Source organism: Neolamprologus multifasciatus, chromosome 19 (assembly GCF_963576455.1).
Source record: "Neolamprologus multifasciatus chromosome 19, fNeoMul1.2, whole genome shotgun sequence".
Classification (NCBI taxonomy): Eukaryota; Metazoa; Chordata; class Actinopteri; order Cichliformes; family Cichlidae; genus Neolamprologus; species Neolamprologus multifasciatus.
In genome coordinates, this window is record NC_140457.1 from 16,898,805 (window position 1) to 16,918,117 (window position 19,313).

The window sequence follows — 19,313 nt, forward strand, 5'->3', positions numbered from 1 at the left end:
GGGAAAACTCTTGCAGTGTCTCACCTTCCTGCTGTTTTCTAGAGAAGAAAGCTTCCTGCAATGCTACATAGGAGTCTGAACAGCCATAAAGTTCTTGCAATATAGTGATTATCTTAGTGGGATCAGTCCTCTCTGCACTAGAGTGATATTTGATCTCCTCACGTGCTTCCCCTTCCAGGTGGTCAAACAGGAAAAATGCTTTATCAGCCAAAGACAAATGACGTGCCCTAGCACAACCTTCTATTTCCTCCAACCATTCATTCAACCCTATACCTGATTTTCCTCTAAACATGGGGCATTTTCTGTCACGGGGCACAAAAACTAGTCTCTCTGCTACAGAGACACTAGCAGTTGGGGGGTTAACAGATGATGCAGTTGAAGTAGAAGGTGTAGCACTTGTACCTGACCCAACAGCCCTCTCCTGATGCAGCCTCTCATTGTCTGCTTTTAGCTGCGCAATCAAGTCCCTGAGTTCCTGTAACTCTTCCTCCATCTCTGTAACACAGCTGTGGAATCCAACACCAAAGTAGCTGCTGCTTTGCTTTTATCCTGTACAAAATAAATTAAAAACAATTTACGTTACACCAGATAATAAAAAAATAAATAAAAAGGAACACACGTCTCTGTTTTTAAAGAGTATGTCCTGTCGACAACGCCAAGTTTGTGGCAGCACGAGGTGAGAATAAAGTAAATACTCTTCAGTTTTAAAAGACAACGCCACTCTGGGAATTTCACCCAGAGAATAATCAGTAACACTAATCACCACGAAGGCAGTTAGGTTTGTTATACTCAGTACAGAGACGAGGTTCAATGTTAAAACAAATTGACAATTTATTAACAATTATCTAAAACACCGTATAAAAACACAGTCATAAAAATCCACGTACAAATATGCTTAAAAATATATTCAGCGCTGAGGCTTACCAGTGGAGGGGCAGGGATGCCACGCACAAACTCAAAAAAAGAAAACACACCAAGACACAAGTGCAACACAAAAATCACACACTCACACTAATAAACTAAACAAGGCAGGTGTGTACACTCAAGGGATCCCACCACCAAGGCACCCTGGTCTCCTCCACATCGGCACTCCGCATCTGAATAAAAGAAACAAAGAAAATTTTAATAGATAACAAAATTAATGTAGCGCTGGGGGATAACCCTACTGCAGGACCACACTGGTGATCTGCAGCTATAAAAAGGGCCTCCCACCAGTGGTGTAACAAAAATCCAAACTACAAATAAAAACAGAAAAACATACAATCTGGATAAAACTTTAAAATCTGGAGCAACCGGGATCGCCGTATTACTCCAACTAGCCGTCTGCCCGACTATAAATTAATCATACGCTCATCAATATGTACGCCAGCTGACTCCCATAACCGGCGTGCATATGGCCGCTGTCCACGCCGACGTCCACGTTAAAAAGCGGACAGCAGCAGGAAAAAGAAACTTCACAACGGGAACAGACGGTAAAAGCCAAGCAAAGCAAAGCAGCAGCACTTCAGTTAGTGTGGCGTTGCGTAAAACCAAGGCCCACACTTCCTGCAAAGCATAATAAATAATTACTATAAAACAAACAATAAAAGGCAAGGATCGAGACGAAATTGAATTACATACCGAGTAACCCCGCGTCATGAAACATGAGCAGGGGTCATAGGAGGCTTCCACAGCTATGACCTAAAAACAATATCCGTTTACCATCAAGTAAGGTAATGCACACACTACGATGGGTAAACACCTACCAGCCGCGATGGAGGCTTCAGAATAATCTCTGCCACACCAAGGGGAAGTCAGGTGACCAAAAAGGAGATCTCAGGTAAGCGATCCAGGAATGCTCACAGGGCCACTATTTATACTAGCGCCCCCTAATGCGCCAGGCTGAAAGTGGGTGGAACCAAAGAATAACATTCATCCTGCCACAGAAGGATTGACTGAGGCGCAGATGCAGACCATGACTGGGAGACAACGCTTCAAGAGGACCAGTGAGAAGCAGGGACCATCGCCAGGACAACTGACAAACGACAGTGGACTGCACCACTGGGCTTCCAAAGGATTATCACGAGGAGATTTTGAACAGCAAAATCTTAAAATAAAATGAAAGAGTTTCGTCGTTGACGCTGAGGAAGACAACTAAGGTGTACGACGTGCTCTGCCTTAAATCTACAGCCGCGTTGGAACAGAAATCGAGGGATGGAGAGAGCGTGCCAAGCTCCAAAAGTGACAACGCAAGGAAGATCAGCGTTGGAATTATGACTCTGTAAATGGCACAGACACCAGGAGCCATGACTGTGACAGAGAATGACCACCTAATGCTGTTTCACTTTGCCATGCAAAGTACTTTGACACTCTGGAGAAGACCTTTCCTCTGTATCATTGGTGTTTCCATTTGCATGTGAGAGCTTAGATTGTGGGGAAGATTAAAGATGAACAAAGGGTGGTGGGAGAACAGTGAAGTGAGGATACACAGTGTGAAACTCCTTTAAGTGTACAATAATGTTGATGTGATATACAGAATGTCAGGAAAGAAATTCTGGTTTTAATGTGATTCTTGATTTTAGAATCAAAGGGTGGGATTGTATAGGAATTTCTTTTACCTAGGTATTTAATCGCATTATGTTATTGTATTAACATGTCTGACACTCATACTTGAGACAAATGGTAGGGGGTGTAGCAAAGATGTTGGGGAAACAGGAACTCCAGAGGACCAGTCTTTTGTCTCTTGAGGACTCTGGGAAGTAGCAAGGGAGTGTGAACCTTAAGGGGTGAAACAGCTGTGTACTGCCTTTGTTCCTGGAGAAGGTATTTAACTGAGAGCTATGCTAGGCTCAGTGAGAACTCTGCTGACCGTCTGTCCCGCGGCCATGGAGGCTCCACAAGCTTGTTTGTATGTTGTGTGCATGGATTAAAAGAATGTTAGCTACCGCTCACCGCTCGTCTGCAGGCTTTATTTAAGTGGAAAAACTTCCACAACACTCCTCCAGGAACTTTGAGTGGAAACGAGCAGAAAAAGCAAATGATCACAAGAGCCAATTCTCTCTGACAGATATCATTGATACGAATCAGGTTAGCTTGTTATTAAGATCTAAGGTAGTTATTAAGACCAGAGGTAGTTAAATACAGGTTAGATGGTAAACCTGGAGCTGCCGGTATTGGCTAGCTGAGGCCCTTACCGGGAATGCAGGTGCACTCTGTCCCTTTAAAGCATTTACAGCCTTCTCCAGGCCGTCCCCTGTAATGCAGTTGGCAGAAATGTCCAGCAGCTGCAGACGAGGCATGGTGAGCGTTGTGGCAATCAGCTCAGGGAGAAGATTATCAGACATACTGTTTTCAGAAATTCGCAGCTCGGTGAGGCTGGCCTGAAGTTTTAGGGCACGGAGGAGCGGGCCGAGGGAAGAGGCGGCCAAACCGAGTCCGCACACTGACACGGAGGAACCCCAGTCCTGAACCTCACATAGCCGGGAGACACGCTTGTTCTCATCTACAGGTAGAAAGAGACGGTACTTCATAACAGAATACAAAAATGCACATTATTAAACCCCGATTCTTTTGTCCCCATGATAGAACACAGAAAACCGACTCATAGTGTGTTAAAACATTTATATTTCTTTTTATTCAATCATCTTCCGGAAGAGAGAGACCCCTGCACAGCTCAAACGCCAGTTGCAAGAGCTCTAACATTTTTAGCTCAACATGTGTCTTATATGGTATTATTTCTGTACTTCAGACGTCACACACACTTTCAAACATTGCTTATATGGATAGTTCCTCCTTTCTGTGTCTATCTATTAATATGCACTAAAACCTCCTGTTTTTTAGTCTGGGTGAGCACTTTGTGAGTCAAAAGTGGCCTTGCTCTATAAGCCTTCTTTATTAAAGTACATAAAACAATATAATAAGGAAAATAAGGATATTGATTTCATTCATTTTAAAGCTCAGTTTTTAAAACCTTACCATGTAACTACAGCCCAGGCAATGCAGCAGCACATTAATGACTAACCTCGTATGTGGATGGATTATCTCAGTTGTTTGGTCCGTTTACAGCATCCTGCCATGCCACTGCAGTTGTCCCTAACCATCGGGAACCCTCACCTTAACTCTTATCCAGTGGAAAAAAAGTTCCCGTTCATCACTGTGTTAATGTTATGCTAACATAGCTGTTTCGCTAGTCACATAGCACATCACTATATACCAGCTAGCCAAACTTCAGTAACCCTACAAACATCACTGCTGCTTACTTTCCTGTCTTCATGTATGTCGGAAGTGATAGCAGAGCTGTGCCTTTTAATTTGTTTTAGAAATCCCTCAGTCAGAACCTGGTATATTATATTTAGATGGAAACTAGCGAGCTAACTCTCTGCTAACTTCTAACTCTGTTACATTTCAGAAATTCTTTTTTCATGGATGCCTGGGTGTTAAACTTCATTGTTACACCTGGTAGAGCAGCCACACTGACTAGCATAGCGATTTTGCTAACTGAGGAGTTGGCAACACTGCTTGTATTCAGTGGTTGAGAGGAGGTGGCAGAAACACTTAGCAGGAAGGTGAAAAAACCCAGGACCACAGTGATACTGGGAATTCCACGGTGTTCACTGTCTTCAGCAACCTTTCAAGGGCCGGTTGAAGGGCTACAGTCTTATCATACATGTGCAGTGTTCCTACAAGCCATAAGGTTACCTTGAGTGAGGAAGATGATGATTTACAGTCCGTCTGAGTCCATAGGTTGATGTGCAAGCACATTTGTCCCATTCTCCACAGAGGGCAGTGACGCATAGGTGTGACATCAGGAACACTTAAGTTGCTGCGTTAGAGTGACAGCAGAAAATCAATCAATATTGGTTGTTATGGTTGCTATGGACGCCAAACACGCCACCCATTGTCACTTTCTCAATCTTTTCTTCATGTCCGAACAAACGCTCAATTTTGCCTTCATTAACACAAATTATACATCAAAACGCAGGTATTTTTCTTGCCTTTCACAAAATGACACTGTCATTATTGTAGGAGTTGCCGTTTTCTTGCATATGGCCTCGAAGTAACACAGTTAAAAAAAATGTCCACATTCAAAGTCTATGGAGACGGTTAGAGTGACAGCAGAAAATTGTGAGCGTTACATTTGTATGCAGCTTGAAGTAGGTACACATTGCCAGGGATGTGGTTGGCACGGCTGACTAGATAAGGCCTGGTGTCCAGCTAATGAAAAGAGGCGAAAATGGGGGTGCGGCTGTGCACGGGTGTGCACTTTAAATATACCCCTTTTGCCCTGTGTTACCGGGCCGCCCAAGTGGCACATGGGAACGTGACAGGCCCTATGGCAGAGATTGAAGACAGAGGGCAGTGGTTCGAATCCCATGCGGACCATATGTAGGGGACAAAAAAAAAAAAAAAAAAAAAAATATTCCAAGATCCCTGGCTCTGAAATTCACCTGCTAGGCTTGCTTAGAAGCCTACAGGCGAGCCTATAGATGGGTTCTCTCTGCTTTTTACCACTGTCTCAAAATCTCTTTTCCATCAATCAATATTGCTTGTTATGGTTGCTATGGACGCCAAACACGCCACCCATTGTCGCTTTCTCAATCTTTTCTTCATGTCCCAACAAACGCTCTATTTTGCCTTCATTAACACAAATTATACATCAAAACGTAGCTATTTTTCTTGCCTTTCACAAAATGACACTGTCATTATTGTAGGAGTTGCCGTTTTCTTGCATATGGCCTCGAAGCAACACAGTTAAAAAATGTCCACATTCAAAGTATATGGAGACTTGAGTGAAAATGACAGCTGAAATTCTGTAACCGAGGCGTTTTCAACTCGTCATATCTTCTAGATGTATTTTTCTTTAGAGACCTGAAAACCGCCTTGATTTTTTTAAATTTTTTTTATTAAAGCCTGCTGATTGTTACAGTGAAAGAATGATGTCGACAGCCCGTGTACTTTTGGAGTTACAGAACATTTTGTAACACGAAGAAACAGCAGTTTTCACCTCTCAGTTGTGGTAAACGCTTGAAATATATTATGGAGAACGCGCTTTGGGAGCGAGAGACCCGGGTTGAAATCTAGCCAGTGGCAGTATCTAATATCTTTCCCTAATTCACTTTATAATTACAAATTCTCAACACTTGAAAATTCCCACATGTGTTCTGATCAAAACAGTGCAAGAATGAGCTCTTTAGCTTTTGATTTTCAACTTATCCACATTGACACTCCTGCATGTCACAAATACATTGCACAAAGCGCATCTGTGGCTGTGTACCATTTGTGGTGCGTTGGCTCCCTCTGCTGCTATGCGCCTCATTCAAATGTCGCCGCACATTTAAAAATGCAGGGTGTTTTTACACTGTCATAGATTCTAGATAGATTTCTTCAGAGACCTGAAAATCGCTGTGATTATTCACCATAGCCTGCTGAGTCTTACAGTGAAAGAACAATGTCAACGTATAGCATCGTCGGTTACTTTAATTGTGTTTGTTTTTTTTAATCAAATCCTACAAAACAGGACCATTGTGACACAAAACCTCTCACACACTAACACAAACTCTTTATACAGATACAGAGCTTTACATGTATAAATAAGGCAGACAAAAATGCATAAAACACAAGCTATCAGACTGTTGGTGGACACCATGTCACTTTATTTTGTTTTCATCTAGTTTCTTTTTGGTGTAGCCTCATTAAACAAAATGTTTATAAAAATGACCACTTTTATTATGAATTATTATGAAATTAATAATTGATTATTAATTATTTATTATGAACACACCTGCCACCCTCAAGTGGAGGTGGCAGAGAGGAGGCACTTGGAGTTTCGGTCGAGAAAGTGTCCGTGTGACCGAGTCCTGTCCCATCGCTGCTTCAAGGTCTGTCGGTCCAGCTTGTTGAGGGCCTGAGAGCAAAGACGGATATCCTGGACCAGCTCTGACAAACTGTCCAGGTCTTGACTCTCCCAGGGGCCAGAGACCTGACAACCTGCAGGTTAAGCAACAAAGAAACATTTTATTTCATATCCATAATTTCCATCCCCCCCCCCCCCCCCCCCTATAAATATTTGACATCCAAATGTAGCCTATTAGCTAGCATCCAGCAATGTTTTCTGCTCCATAAAATGGAAAATTAATTCACAACTAATCTTTTTTTTTTTCTCCAATCTTTAAACCACACTTCTATATTGTAATGTCTGTGTGTGTACTCACCATGTAACACCTCTGTGCATACATACTAAATGTTCAAACTTAGAAATGTGTCAAAAGGAAACAGACTGATAGCAAGAAACAAACTGTTGCCAAGTACAACTTTGCACAGGTGATAAAAACATCAAAGAAATCCAAATTGTGAATTAGTGTGAAACTCCATGTCCATGGAGTATCTCCAAGTTCACACATATGCATACCTTCGAGGTTTAGAAGTGTCAGTGGTCGACGGGCCTCTCTGACAGACGCGAGGATGTTGTGAAGTCCCGCTGATGTAACAGACGGATTTCCTGACAGATTCAGACTCACCAGTGTGGGACACGACGAGAGGCACCTGTGAAATAATAATAAAAAGTCCAACAGGCCAGTAAAGGGTGACAATTTAAACAAAGGCAAAGCCCTAATAACATGAGTAATAACTGAGCCGTAGAAATGACGCCCTCACACACAAACCTCGCCAAGGTAGCTACGCTGCTGTCTGTCAGCCCATTTGCAGCCAGGCTGAGGTGGGTCAGAGAGCACTCGTCCTGCAAAAACACAAAAGTCTTAACCTGATTGCACAGTTATATCTTTCGACAATAAATGACATTGCATGATTTTTGCGTGCACACCTGTGACAGGACTTTGGCGAGGTGTTCCAGTGCCGGGTAATCAGCAGGCCCTCTGCAGACAGCTGACAGGTCCACGTGTGTGAGGCAGTGGAGGGGAAGAGTCTTTAACACCAGCTCAAAGCCGGTGGAGCCCAGGGGATTGTGGGACAGGCACACTGCTTTCAAATGGCCTGTGCCTGAACGTTCAGAAGATGTAAAGTTAGTTGCAGTTTTGCTTATGGGTGGGAGTTCAGTGAAGCTTAAGGCTTCAGTCAGCTGCTTGTTAGAGAGTCACCTGTGAGCACGCTGGCTAGCAGCAGTCGATGCTGCTGAAGGAAACGAGCAGTGAGGCCACAGGCCTGCAGAGACAGCTTGGCTAGCACAGGGCAGCAGGACAGCAGACAGGACAGAGACTCAGACACGCCGTCCCCCAGTGGGTTCATACTGAGGTCCAGCTCCTCCAGGCACTTTGAGTGGAAACGAGCAGAAAAAGCAAATGATCACGAGAGCCAATTCTCTCTGACAGATATCATTGATACGAATCAGGTTAGCTTGTTATTAAGATCTAAGGTAGTTATTAAGACCAGAGGTAGTTAAATACAGGTTAGATGGTAAACCTGGAGCTGCCAGTATTGGCTAGCTGAGGCCCTTACCGGGAATGCAGGTGCACTCTGTCCCTTTAAAGCATTTACAGCCTTCTCCAGGCCGTCCCCTGTAATGCAGTTGGCAGAAATGTCCAGCAGCTGCAGACGAGGCATGGTGAGCGTTGTGGCAATCAGCTCAGGGAGAAGATTGTCAGACATACGGTTTCCAGAAATTCGCAGCTCGGTGAGGCTGGCCTGAAGTTTTAGGGCACGGAGGAGCGGGCCGAGGGAAGAGGCAGCCAAACCGAGTCCGCACACTGACACGGAGGAACCCCGGTCCTGAACCTCACATAGCCGGGAGACACGCTTGTTCTCATCTACAGGTAGAAAGAGACGCTACTTCATAACAGAATACAAAAATGCACATGTGTGCGTTGTATAATGCATTTCCTCTGTGTTGCTCACCCACTGCCAGACTTTGACAGGCCTTCTTGTATCGCTCAGGGAGAGGAGGGAGATCCCACGAGCAAACTTCAGCCAGAACCTGCAACACAAACCCATCAGTTATCCTGCACTAGTGCGGGAAAGTGAAGCCAAGGATTCAATCCCAAAAACTGTGATTCCTTCAGTGTCACCTGGAAGTTGGCTCCAAAAGCAAGTCAGCATCCAGTCTGGTAATAGAAATGGTTCTAATCTTTACAGTTTCTCAGTTTGTAGTTTCTCAGGCAGCTTGTTAACATAGTCAGCCCTTCACCTTCTTACCAGAATCATACAGTCTAAAACCTGCACGCCTCATCTGGGTAAGAAAAATGAAGTCATTGTGGAAGGACCTAGAACCTCCATTCCTTCTATCAGTGATTTCAAAAAGACCTCTGTGTCTACGAGAAAGTCTATTTTATGAATTTGGGTCATACTGTGCCTAAGAAAAGGAGTATGCTCACTGGCTGTTTCACAGTCATAGCCGTCCTCTTGTCACTGTTTTTTTTTTTAAATCTAAGATGGCAACGGTGACAACATTTGTCTTAAAGACTCGTGATCAGACTTCATAAACCAATCATGGCAGTCTTCAGCATCTTTTAAATTGTCTGTGGTCCAAGTATGGTCACTTCTGGCTCTCCTCAGTGTCACCTCACCTCTTCATTTGTGTGCAGGACGGCCAGTAGCTGGTCCTGCGGGGAGAGCAGAGCGCCTTCTTTCTGCAGAGAGAGACGAGGCAGGAGGCCACATTTCTGGTAGTAACGCTGAGCTGCCTGCTCACACAGCCACGACACAGAGCAGGAGTTGGCCTCACTGGGATGCAGAGCAATGGGAGGTGATTAAACAGAATTTAAAAACAACAACAACAACAACAACAACAACAAAACACTATACCAATCAGATTGGGATTTATTTTTATATACTGCTCAAACTTAAAACTTTTCACCGACCTTTGTGGAACTGGGATCAGGAAGACGTCTTCCTGAACCCGGACCCTCATTCTGATTGGTGGAGGAAGTGACGTGGGCATAGGCGCAGCCAAAGTTTGAGTTGGAGGCTAGAGTAAACAAAATAAAACATTCAAGCCCTGTTAAAACATCTGTATTCAATGTCGTCAACTCTTAGTAGAAAGACAAAGCAGAGTCTGTGGAGGGATCAGAAAGTCTAAACATCAGGAAAGTAAAAGTTTGTCAGGTGATGCTACGAAACACCAAGGTATAACTATATATAAGATCCGAAATGAGCGATGTCATCTTTTACTCTTGACAAAGCCCACGGCATCCAGGCTGCAGAAATATGTAAAAACAGCTCCCCTGTTTTGATGAGCTCGTGCTCAATTACGTTTACATTCATCACTGTTCAAAATGAATCAGAAATGAAGACACATCATCTTCAAGTTATATCGCCTAGTGACACTGAATTATAGTTATTCTCTTACTGAGTGTGCATTTCCTGAATAATTCATGTGTAGTCTCACTCTGACTATCACCTTTCCACACTTGGAGTGACTTATTCACAATCACTGTGTTGTGTGTATTTCCTTAGTGTTACTCCATCCGTAACTAACAAACAGCAACTTCTGACCTGAGCATGGATAAGGAGAGGTGGGGGCGGTGTGTCTGATCTGGAATCGTCATCTTCTGTAACGGTGGGACTGTGTGACCGGTTGACTTCTCTTCTCCCCAATCTGGCCACACCTGGTATCTGAGTCATTTTGACCTGGTGAGGCTTCCCCAAGCTGTTCTTTCTCTGACAGAGGCCTCTACTGGAGAGGGAGGAAACTGCAGATCCTGAAAGAAAAAGGGCACAACAAGCTACAAAACTGGCAAAACCAAGAAAAAGAAAAACCAAACAAATCCAGACTAATTACCTCTGCAGGTTGTGTCCGAGTTTAAATGCTTGTTTTGACTTCGAGCTGCAGAAGACGAAGCAGTTTCCTCTACTCTTGGCCCATTCTGCTCCATTCGAAGCCTCCGCTTTTTCTTCGGCTGGATCTCCACCAAATCGTCTTCCAACCAGTCATCAGCCAGATACTCGTCCTCGGGAACAAGAGCTGATTTGTTGCTGGAAGAAATGGCAGGTGTGCTGGAGAGCTGAGGCTGCGAGAGACCCTGGAGAAGTGTTTTGGCGCTGCCCAAGCCTCTGATAGCACTGTGGTACTCTTCTCGGGCAAACACAGACGGCGTAGAGGCCTGCCTGATGCCTTCCTGTCCTGAGGTGGGAACTGAGGCAGATTCTTTGTTCGCAGGAGGTTCTTTCTGACTCTGAGCTGCTGGGAAACCTTGTCTAGGACGGACAGGACGGAGAGGACTAACCGGGGTGTCAGGCTCGCTGTCATCTGAGCTGCTGCTGTTAATCTAAAAAATATATATATTACACATCAAAGATCTGAAGAATTCTGCTTGTACAATATAGATGAATCTACTACACTTGTGAAAAGACATGATGTATTCTGTCTGTCCACATTGAAAGCATCATCAGACATTACCCCATACAGTACAGCAGCTTCTGTTCCCCTGGCTCTGTGCCGCTGTGTTGAGCCATTGGTCTGCCGCTGTTTGCGGCTGGCGCCTGACGCTTTCACCCCCGAGCTCCTGCTTCGCGGCCAGTCTTGGCTGGACAAAGAGCCCCCTCCAGTGGTCGAGAGTGGCTCAGAACTCTCCGCATCAAACAGCTGGCTGTCCTGCAGGGCATCAAAAGGCTTGGCCGGGGCCGGAGCTTCAGGCACTGTGGTCGGCAGAGATAAGTGCGAAACACGAGCGTTTGAAAGCAGGTTTAAAAAGGCAGACCGAGGCTAACGCAGTGCGATGATGCAAGAGCTTCACCTCCTCCTGCTAGCGCCTTCCTCAGAAGTCTCTCTGTAGCAATACACTTCTGCCTGGTCTCATGATCCAGCTCCCTGCTGTAGGTCCTCTGCCACTGACGCAAGGTGTCCAAAGCAGTTTCACCCTGGTGGAGATAAAAATGTGAGATTAAGGCGCGCAAGTTCAGCAGACTGGACTTTCTCCAAAGGAGGTGGGGGTGACTTCAATATTGCCAACAGAAAGCATGGTCCAGGATTTCATTCCCAACCAGAGGGTGCGTGCACAAATTTTCAATCATTCCTCAGTAACAGAAAGTAAAACTTTTATCAGAGAGATTCATAACTTTAAAAATATTTTTATAATCAGCCTCAGCAGCGAGAAGCAGGAAAAATGAACACATTACTCTGATTTTAATCACCCTACAATTACAACCACTTTTTAAATAGATTTTTCCTCATCCAAGTATTAAAAACAGTCTTTATATTTAAAATGATGTTTGTCCAATAACTTTTGAACCTATGAAGACTGTGCACACTAACTGTATGTAAGTGTGGTCAGTGTGACCCGTAAGTTTGTAACACTGTTAGGAAAGTCCTCCATTAAAGTGTGGAAGACATGTTTGTTTTGTTTTTTTTAAATAAAGAAGATGTTTTACCGCCACCTTCTGCCAGCAAAGAAAATCCTGCTGAAATGGGCTTTCAGGTTGAACACAGCCAAACACACAAACCTTGGAGTTGCGCAGTGTGACACAGGCCCCTCGTTCCACCAAGAGCCTTGTGACTTCTAAATTGCCACATGCGACGGCGTCGTGGAGAGGAGTCACACCCTCGCATAAAGGGCCACCGGGGTCGTTAACGTTAGCGCCGTGCTCCAAGAGCAGAGCCACGATATCTGCACGAAGAGCAGAGAAAGATGAGCGAGGGAGCGGGTACAGTTTTCCAGAGACTCTGACAGGACTTACCATAGTGACCATGGTTGCAGGCTTCATGGAGGGGAGTCCAGCCACAGTAGTCCCTGGGGTTCACTGGGTGACCCTGATATGCAAATAAACAAAAGCTTTCATCAGATCATCCAGGCTCTTTGACGTTACAGATTCTGTCTGTACATTTTTTGTCCTCCATACAACCTTCATGAACACTCCTAATAAATCATTTATATTTGAGCCAACCGATGTTCTCATCAAACTGCATGATGCAGGGTTGTTGTTTTTTTAAGGTGGTAAATATTTTAAAAACTCAGACAAGAAGTTCAAGTCCAAGAAGTTTGTTGCTGCACTTGTTCTGTTGAGTTAAGCAGAAAGCCTCAAGCCTGAACTGTTTATTATAGTGACCAACCATCAACGAGTGAATCAGTTTATATGTTGATGGTGCTCAACTTTACGTTTTCCCTCCTGATTCCAAGAGTTAAAAACTTATTGAATTAAAATAATGAATCATCTTCTTTATACCTGTTCTACCAGGTACTGGACCTGCTTCAGATTCCCATCTATGCATGCTCTGTGAAGAGACGTCTCTCCCTTCTCGTTCCGCTTGTTCCACTAAAGCAGAAAGACAGACACAAAAAAGGCCAAGAATGAAGATCTAAACCGTAGTCTACAAAGAAGAAATGACAACTCGCACATCACTCACCCGTCCTGTTTTCCTCCTCCCTGACACCATCTTGTCATAACCCTCCAGATCATCGTCTGCAAACCACATGAAAGGTAACGTGAATCAAAGCATCCCTCTGTATAGAGATGTCAGTGCTTTCCGGATAGTTACCCGCGCGCATTTTACCTGAGTCTGAGAGGATGACATCACTGTCATCCAGCGGTTCGCTGTTGTCCATTTCCTCCTCCTCTTCCTCCTCACCATCACTCCCATCTGGATTCCAGCCCTCCGAAGCACACAGCTCCTGCAGCCTCGCCTCGGTGTCGTCAGCATCCGATGAGCCACTTCGTCTCTGGTACGCCAGCCAGAGCCTCAACACGCGCTTCTGTGGAAGTCAATGTGCGTTTTGGTCGTGCATGATATTCATGACCGCGCCTTTACAAGATATCTTAAATTTCTGCTTAGTTTTCAACACAGCTGACTAATTTATCTCTCACCTGCAGCCTGGCCTGTCCAGACTCCTGAGCGCAGCGTAAAGCTGTATTGTAGCTCCTCTCCACATCCTCCAAAGCACAGCCGCTCTCCTCCTGAGCTGCTGCGATGTTTAGCCACGTGCTACACTCCTGACGCGCACAAATATAAGTAATAAGTCACACATTCATGTCTACCACAGGGCAGACGGGTGAATTTGCAGATCACCTCTGTAGAGCTGCCCTGTCGTAACGCCAGCTCCTTTCTGTAGTGCTCCACCGCCTTGCTGTGTTGTTTCAGGTCTGCGTAGGTGGCAGCCAGGGACACGTGGATGACAGCCAGCTCCCTGGCAGGCTTTCCCAACGCCTCAGCACCCTTTAGCTACACAACAAACCAACACCGCTTTAGACAAGTCACATTTAGACTCTACGTTGCAACTATTAAAAAGAAAAGTGAAAAAAATGTGAGAATTAGCCATGTGACTCTTTTGATGCTTCTCACCTGAGCTTGATAAGCTTCCAGAGCTTTGCTGTAGCAGCCAACTTTACAGCAGAGATCCCCGAGCTGCTCTGCCAGCTCGACAGCCTGATGGGAGCTGGGTTTTTTGCCCTGATCTTCCCCCAGCTCTTCCTCTAATTTACAGCCTCGGTCAGCTGTGTGATAGGAAAGAAATACACTGTACCATCCGTGCAGCTACAAGTAAGTAAAAAAACAAACATATCTAACCGTTCACTCACCATATTTGAAAGCTTTCTTCACCGTCTGTCTGTCCAGCGGCTGCTGGGAACCCAGCAAGACAGCTTTCTTCAGAGATCGTCGCGCTGCTACAAAGTCACCCAGAGACAGCTGCACCTGTTAGCATCGCATGTTAACAATTAAACACACACTTCAAAACCTGCATGATCGCAACAGGAGAAAATAAGAGGATATGGTGGAGCTCGTACCTTGCCGATGCAGTGAAAGCACTCGCTCTCACTAAATTTGTCTTTAATCTTCCGGGCGCACTCTTTGGCCTGCTCTAAGCAGCGGACCGAATTAGAGCGTTGACCGTTACGGAAGTAGATGTTGCCCAGGTTAAAGTTTGCACGGTAGAGATCCTCCAGCAACTGGCTCTTCCTTTACCGGGGAATAACGGAGATATCTCAGTTGACGGTTATTCAAAATAAGCATTTTAAAAGCTGTCGATGAAAAAGATCGACATGCTTAGACGTGGAGCAAAGTTTAGGATGTTCTTACTCGGCAATAAATACACTTCGCCGGATGAACTCGCTGCAGCGTTTGTGCTCGCCCAGATGATCACAGACCAGACCCAGATTGAGGAAGAGACGCGCCTTCATCTCATTGATCTCTCGCTGTGGCACAGTCCCTGCAGCCAGGTAGAGGATTAGGAATAACGAAACAAAGAAATCGCCCATTAAAAACCACTGGGACGATACAAACAGTACACACCCTCCAGCCGGTCATCCACAATGCCCAAGCTCTTCCTGAAGGCCTCCTCTGCTTGCTCCAAGCTCTTCCTCGATTGGTCCGTTTCATAACGGAAGAGGTAGGTCCGACCGATAGTGGCCAGCGCCCTTTGCTCTTCAGCATGATCTCTGACAGATCGAGCCAGGTCCAGGTGAAGACGCTGGTGCTGAAGAAGAGACACGCATCCACTTATGCAGGTCCTAAACACCACTTGAATTAGAAGTTTATCACTTAAGCTTTAATAAACTTTGAAGCGTCAGTTTACTTACTTTTAAAGCTGCCTCAATGTTGCCCAACTCTGCAAAGCACTCTCCTATCTTACGATTGGCCACAGCTCGTCCAATCACATCATTTAGTACTTCAGAGAGAGACAACTCCTGCTGGTGCTCCCTAATGGCAGCCTGATAATCACCTGAGACACACACAAAGCAGAAAGGTAAATGTTACACTTTAAATGAGGAAGGCAAAAGAAAAAAATTACACTGCAAACAAAATGTTGCTGGTATGAAAAAGCGTATAAAGAATAAATGAATTACTAGATTGAATATTATTGCATCCTTTGCTCAAACTGTTTACGTTAATCAAAGTCATCAGATGAATTGTAGTGCAGCACATAACCTTGCAGTTTGCTCATTTCATTTTAGTTTTTATTAGTTTCAGGGCTAATTTTAGATTTAATTATTATTGTATGGCGGGCACATGTCAGAGGCAGGATCCATACTGGTATCATAATGAAAGCAGAACTTTTTAAAAGAGTTGGCTCACTGTGTTGTTGACATCCAGAATCTTAATAAACATGTATTTCAAAGCTTCATCAGGCAAGCTGTGATAAATTTTTTTTACCAAATAAATGCCAAAGTGTCCACTATTTATCGTTTATTGTTTTAGTTTTCCAAGTTTACAAAAATCATTACATTTTTTCTACATTCTAGTTTTATCTTAGTTAATTTAAATGCTTTTCACATCTAGTTTTGGCTTTTAGTTAATAACCTTGATCGGCACCAGATGAAATTTGACTCACTTGAAGACAAAAGCATAAGAAAGCAAATGAATGTAAAGCCTCTGAAATGTATCCCGTGATTAAACTCTACAGTGACACAGCTGTGTACTAAGAAGCAGCCATGGTCAAACTGGAAAATACTGAAATCCTCAACATTCAAGTGGCTCCAGGTGGGAGTAAATATGCAAGTAATGGCACTTTTATCCACTTGCACAGTTATAAAGTAAAGGGACAAAAATGATCAGAAAAATCAAGATTATTCGAGAGTGTTGGTGATCTATAAAACATTGTGACGCTGTGACAGGAAAAGCTGAGGATCAAAAACAATCCATAACTGCAGTACTCGCAGTGCTAAAATAACACAGTGCTGATATTGGGCAGACTATACACACCGCTCCTGGACAGCAGCTCTCCTAGCTGATTACAGATGTTGGCTTCCTCCTTTAAGTTGTTGCTGCTCTGGGCTTTGCTCTTTGCTTTCTGCAGCTCTGCAAACAATCGAGATGTAACAGTTACTTAATTTTAATAGTCATATAACAATAGCCGTTAAACATGCCCAAAAAACGTAAACTGAAAGCGGCACTTACGTTTAATTTCCCGTGAAACACTCATCTCGATTCAGCTCTCAGTGCTGCTAGCACTTTTTTCCAGCTGGTAGTAAACGACAACCCAGCGCGCCTCCCTTTAGCTTAGCTTCAACTCGAAACCGACCAAAACAAACCTTTAGTTCATTTTCACCAGAGCACGTCTGTGACTGTGTAGCAGTGTTTAAGCTAACCTTTATGCAACCGATCGTGGTTGATGTCATAGAAACATATTCAAGACTTCAGTATCCACGTAGCTGTTTTAGCTTTGAGCTCTCAGTAAACTTTACAATACCGCGCCAGGACTGCGTCAACCAATGACTAAGCTACAATATTAGCACGATTTAACCCCCATCGTTGCCTCTCAGGCACAAATCCAGCCCATCGTACTTAAGGAAGGCGTTAACAGGTGGGAAATGCAGTCCAGATCACCTTTAAGATTTTAACAGAGGACACATGATTTGACATTTTGCAGAAAGTGTGAGAAAACGGGCATGCTGTCAGTCTGACAGACTAAATTGAGGGCAAATTGAGCAAAAATTGGAACGGCGATTATTCATTGGCTAAGGCTTGAGTGTGACGGAGCTGCAGCGCAGGGAAAAAAGGAAAAGGGCTCAAACCCATCACTCGTAGGCACAGCGTAAACACGTGGGAGTGTTTTAAGAGCTTGTGGCTACATTAAGGCACAGATGTTGCAGCCAGCACAGGAGCTTAATGCTGTGTGTGACCGGTGCACAGCGACCTCTTGTATGTGGGTCGAGCAGAGGGGTAGAACAGGTAAGATACACTGTAATCCCCTGTGCCAGTTTGGAAGAAAATCACTTATTGTGAAAGTCTGTGCAACAAGGGGCTTTAAAATAGCAATTTGACCCATATTTCACTGATATTTTTAGTTTGATAGTTTTGCTTTTGGTGTTATTACTCTGTTTGTGCCATGAGAATGAAGACGATTTCCATAATAAATAAATAAATAACAGTTTAAAAAATATGTCAGCCCCTCATGACGCAAAATAGATGTCATACTACAGATTAACATATTCCAGTCTTTCAATATCAGTCTTAACAGGGACTGACACTCATGGATGCTATATTAATGCAACAAAAACAAATTCTTATAAATGATTGCTTTACTGAGAATGTGGAAGACACATTTGTATGTGCCAATAGCAGTTCCAAGACAGTTTATTTAATGAATGAATGAGAAAATACTTTTTGGAAAAGATTTTGTTACAGAAGTTGAAATGATGATGCATTCTTATTGTTGTTTGGAGAATGTGCTCCACTCCTGTCTGGCGGTGTGTATGGTTCAGGATCCATCATCTTGCTGCACACATCAAAGAATCTCAGCTTCCTTAGGAAACAGAGCCTTCTCATCCTACCCTTTTTTTGTTGTTGTTGTCAATGTAGATGCCGGGTTCTTGTACTCCCCCACAACATCAACATCCTGTCCCAGGATAGACACGAGTCTTGTAGCCGTCCTCTTCATACTGACGTCGATCACTATTTTTAGTGCTCTGTACTCCTCCTGCCCATCACTAACATTTCCAACCACTGCTGAAGAATTGTCAGAGTATTTCTGTAGATGGCATGACCTGGAGTTGTGCTAAAAGTTTGAGGTGCACAACCTGAGTATGGAGACGCCGCAGGCCCCTGTGTAGCTCCTATACTGCTCAGTCTCACATACCGCAGCCTGTCTGTCAGGTAATCAGCAATTGATGAGATGATGGACATGTCTGCTTATGTTTATGTATTTTCTCTATCACTAGCAGCAGCTTAAATCATATTAAATGCACCTGAGAAATAAAACATTGGCAATCCTCACAATGCAGTTACTATCTCGATGGGAGTAAGCTTTCAGCAGCATGTAAATGATTGCATCACCCACTCCTGGATTTGGTCTGAATTTGAACTGCAGAGGGTTGTGTGTGTGTGTATGTATGTGTGTGTATGTATGTTTGTGTGTTTTGTTTTTACTCCCCCTTCCCTTGTGCTAAAAAACCATCTTTTTGACACATAAGAAACATTTTAATGGCCTTAGCTCTTTATGGCACCATGTTTTAAAGTGCAAAAATGATTCTATACGGCAGATATGCAGCTTTTTATAAATGTCATCATATTTGCAGATAGTTGACATCACTCATTAACTAATAACTATGTCATGCCTATTATTGGGTTATCAGGTCCGTAATCACAGATATATTTGTACTGCTATACATGTTGGCTAATAACTGAAAAGAAGTAGTAAAGATGTACAAGTGATATACACAGAAACCATCCCACTGAGCCTTGTAATTTTGTGGAAAAATCAGAGCTTTGATAATGAACTGAAAGATGCATCTTTAATGCATTGCCATGCTGTGCTAAAACTTCAGAACCACTAAGAAAAACTTTGACAGAAATTCTTAAGTGTGTCTTCCGGGACTAAAGAATAATTTCTCCAGCGCTGGCAGACTTTATTATTCAGCTTCTAACATGGCTGTGTTAAAACACAAATATGAACCAAAGAGTCACAGCAGTTAGCCCAATAATCGGATTTTCTCCGCCGACGAGCAGCGATGTT

The 19,313-nt window shown here is 43.8% G+C and overlaps 1 protein-coding gene across 2 annotated transcripts; it reads right to left on the reverse strand.

Annotated features, from left to right (window-relative positions):
* Nucleotides 1–3,042: 3,042 nt before the first annotated feature.
* Nucleotides 3,043–17,526, reverse strand: LOC146496338 (tonsoku-like protein). 2 transcript variants are annotated; one of them, XM_085142341.1, is made up of 28 exons: nucleotides 16,757–17,520; nucleotides 16,562–16,657; nucleotides 15,439–15,581; nucleotides 15,152–15,335; nucleotides 14,939–15,068; nucleotides 14,647–14,818; nucleotides 14,440–14,554; nucleotides 14,204–14,355; nucleotides 13,931–14,083; nucleotides 13,729–13,854; nucleotides 13,418–13,616; nucleotides 13,271–13,326; nucleotides 13,090–13,179; nucleotides 12,604–12,676; nucleotides 12,370–12,533; nucleotides 11,664–11,787; nucleotides 11,327–11,565; nucleotides 10,709–11,195; nucleotides 10,423–10,628; nucleotides 9,789–9,895; nucleotides 9,495–9,651; nucleotides 8,827–8,905; nucleotides 8,431–8,738; nucleotides 8,073–8,244; nucleotides 7,799–7,974; nucleotides 7,641–7,714; nucleotides 7,388–7,521; nucleotides 6,439–6,966 (listed from the first exon to the last, which is right to left on the reverse strand). In XM_085142341.1, the coding sequence occupies exons 1-28, from the start codon at nucleotides 16,779–16,781 to the stop codon at nucleotides 6,770–6,772; spliced, it is 4,338 nt and encodes a 1,445-aa protein (XP_084998467.1). In that variant the 5' UTR covers nucleotides 16,782–17,520; the 3' UTR covers nucleotides 6,439–6,769. The 2 variants fall into 2 exon arrangements, with proteins under 2 accessions (XP_084998468.1, XP_084998467.1); XM_085142342.1 differs by lacking the exons at nucleotides 6,439–6,966; nucleotides 7,388–7,521; nucleotides 7,641–7,714; ... (1 more) ...; nucleotides 8,073–8,244; nucleotides 8,431–8,738 and adding an exon at nucleotides 3,043–3,481 and having other exon boundaries at nucleotides 16,757–17,526.
* Between the last annotated feature and the right edge of the window lie 1,787 nt (nucleotides 17,527–19,313).

Coding starts and splice junctions, on each gene's coding strand:
- LOC146496338 (XM_085142341.1), bottom strand. CDS start 16,781: ATGAGTGTTTCACGGGAAATTAAAC. Junction 12,534..12,603: donor CTGCAACCATGGTCACTATG/GTAAGTCCTGTC, acceptor CTCTTCGTGCAG/ATATCGTGGCTCTGCTCTTG. Junction 6,967..7,387: donor GACACTTCTAAACCTCGAAG/GTATGCATATGT, acceptor CTTAACCTGCAG/GTTGTCAGGTCTCTGGCCCC.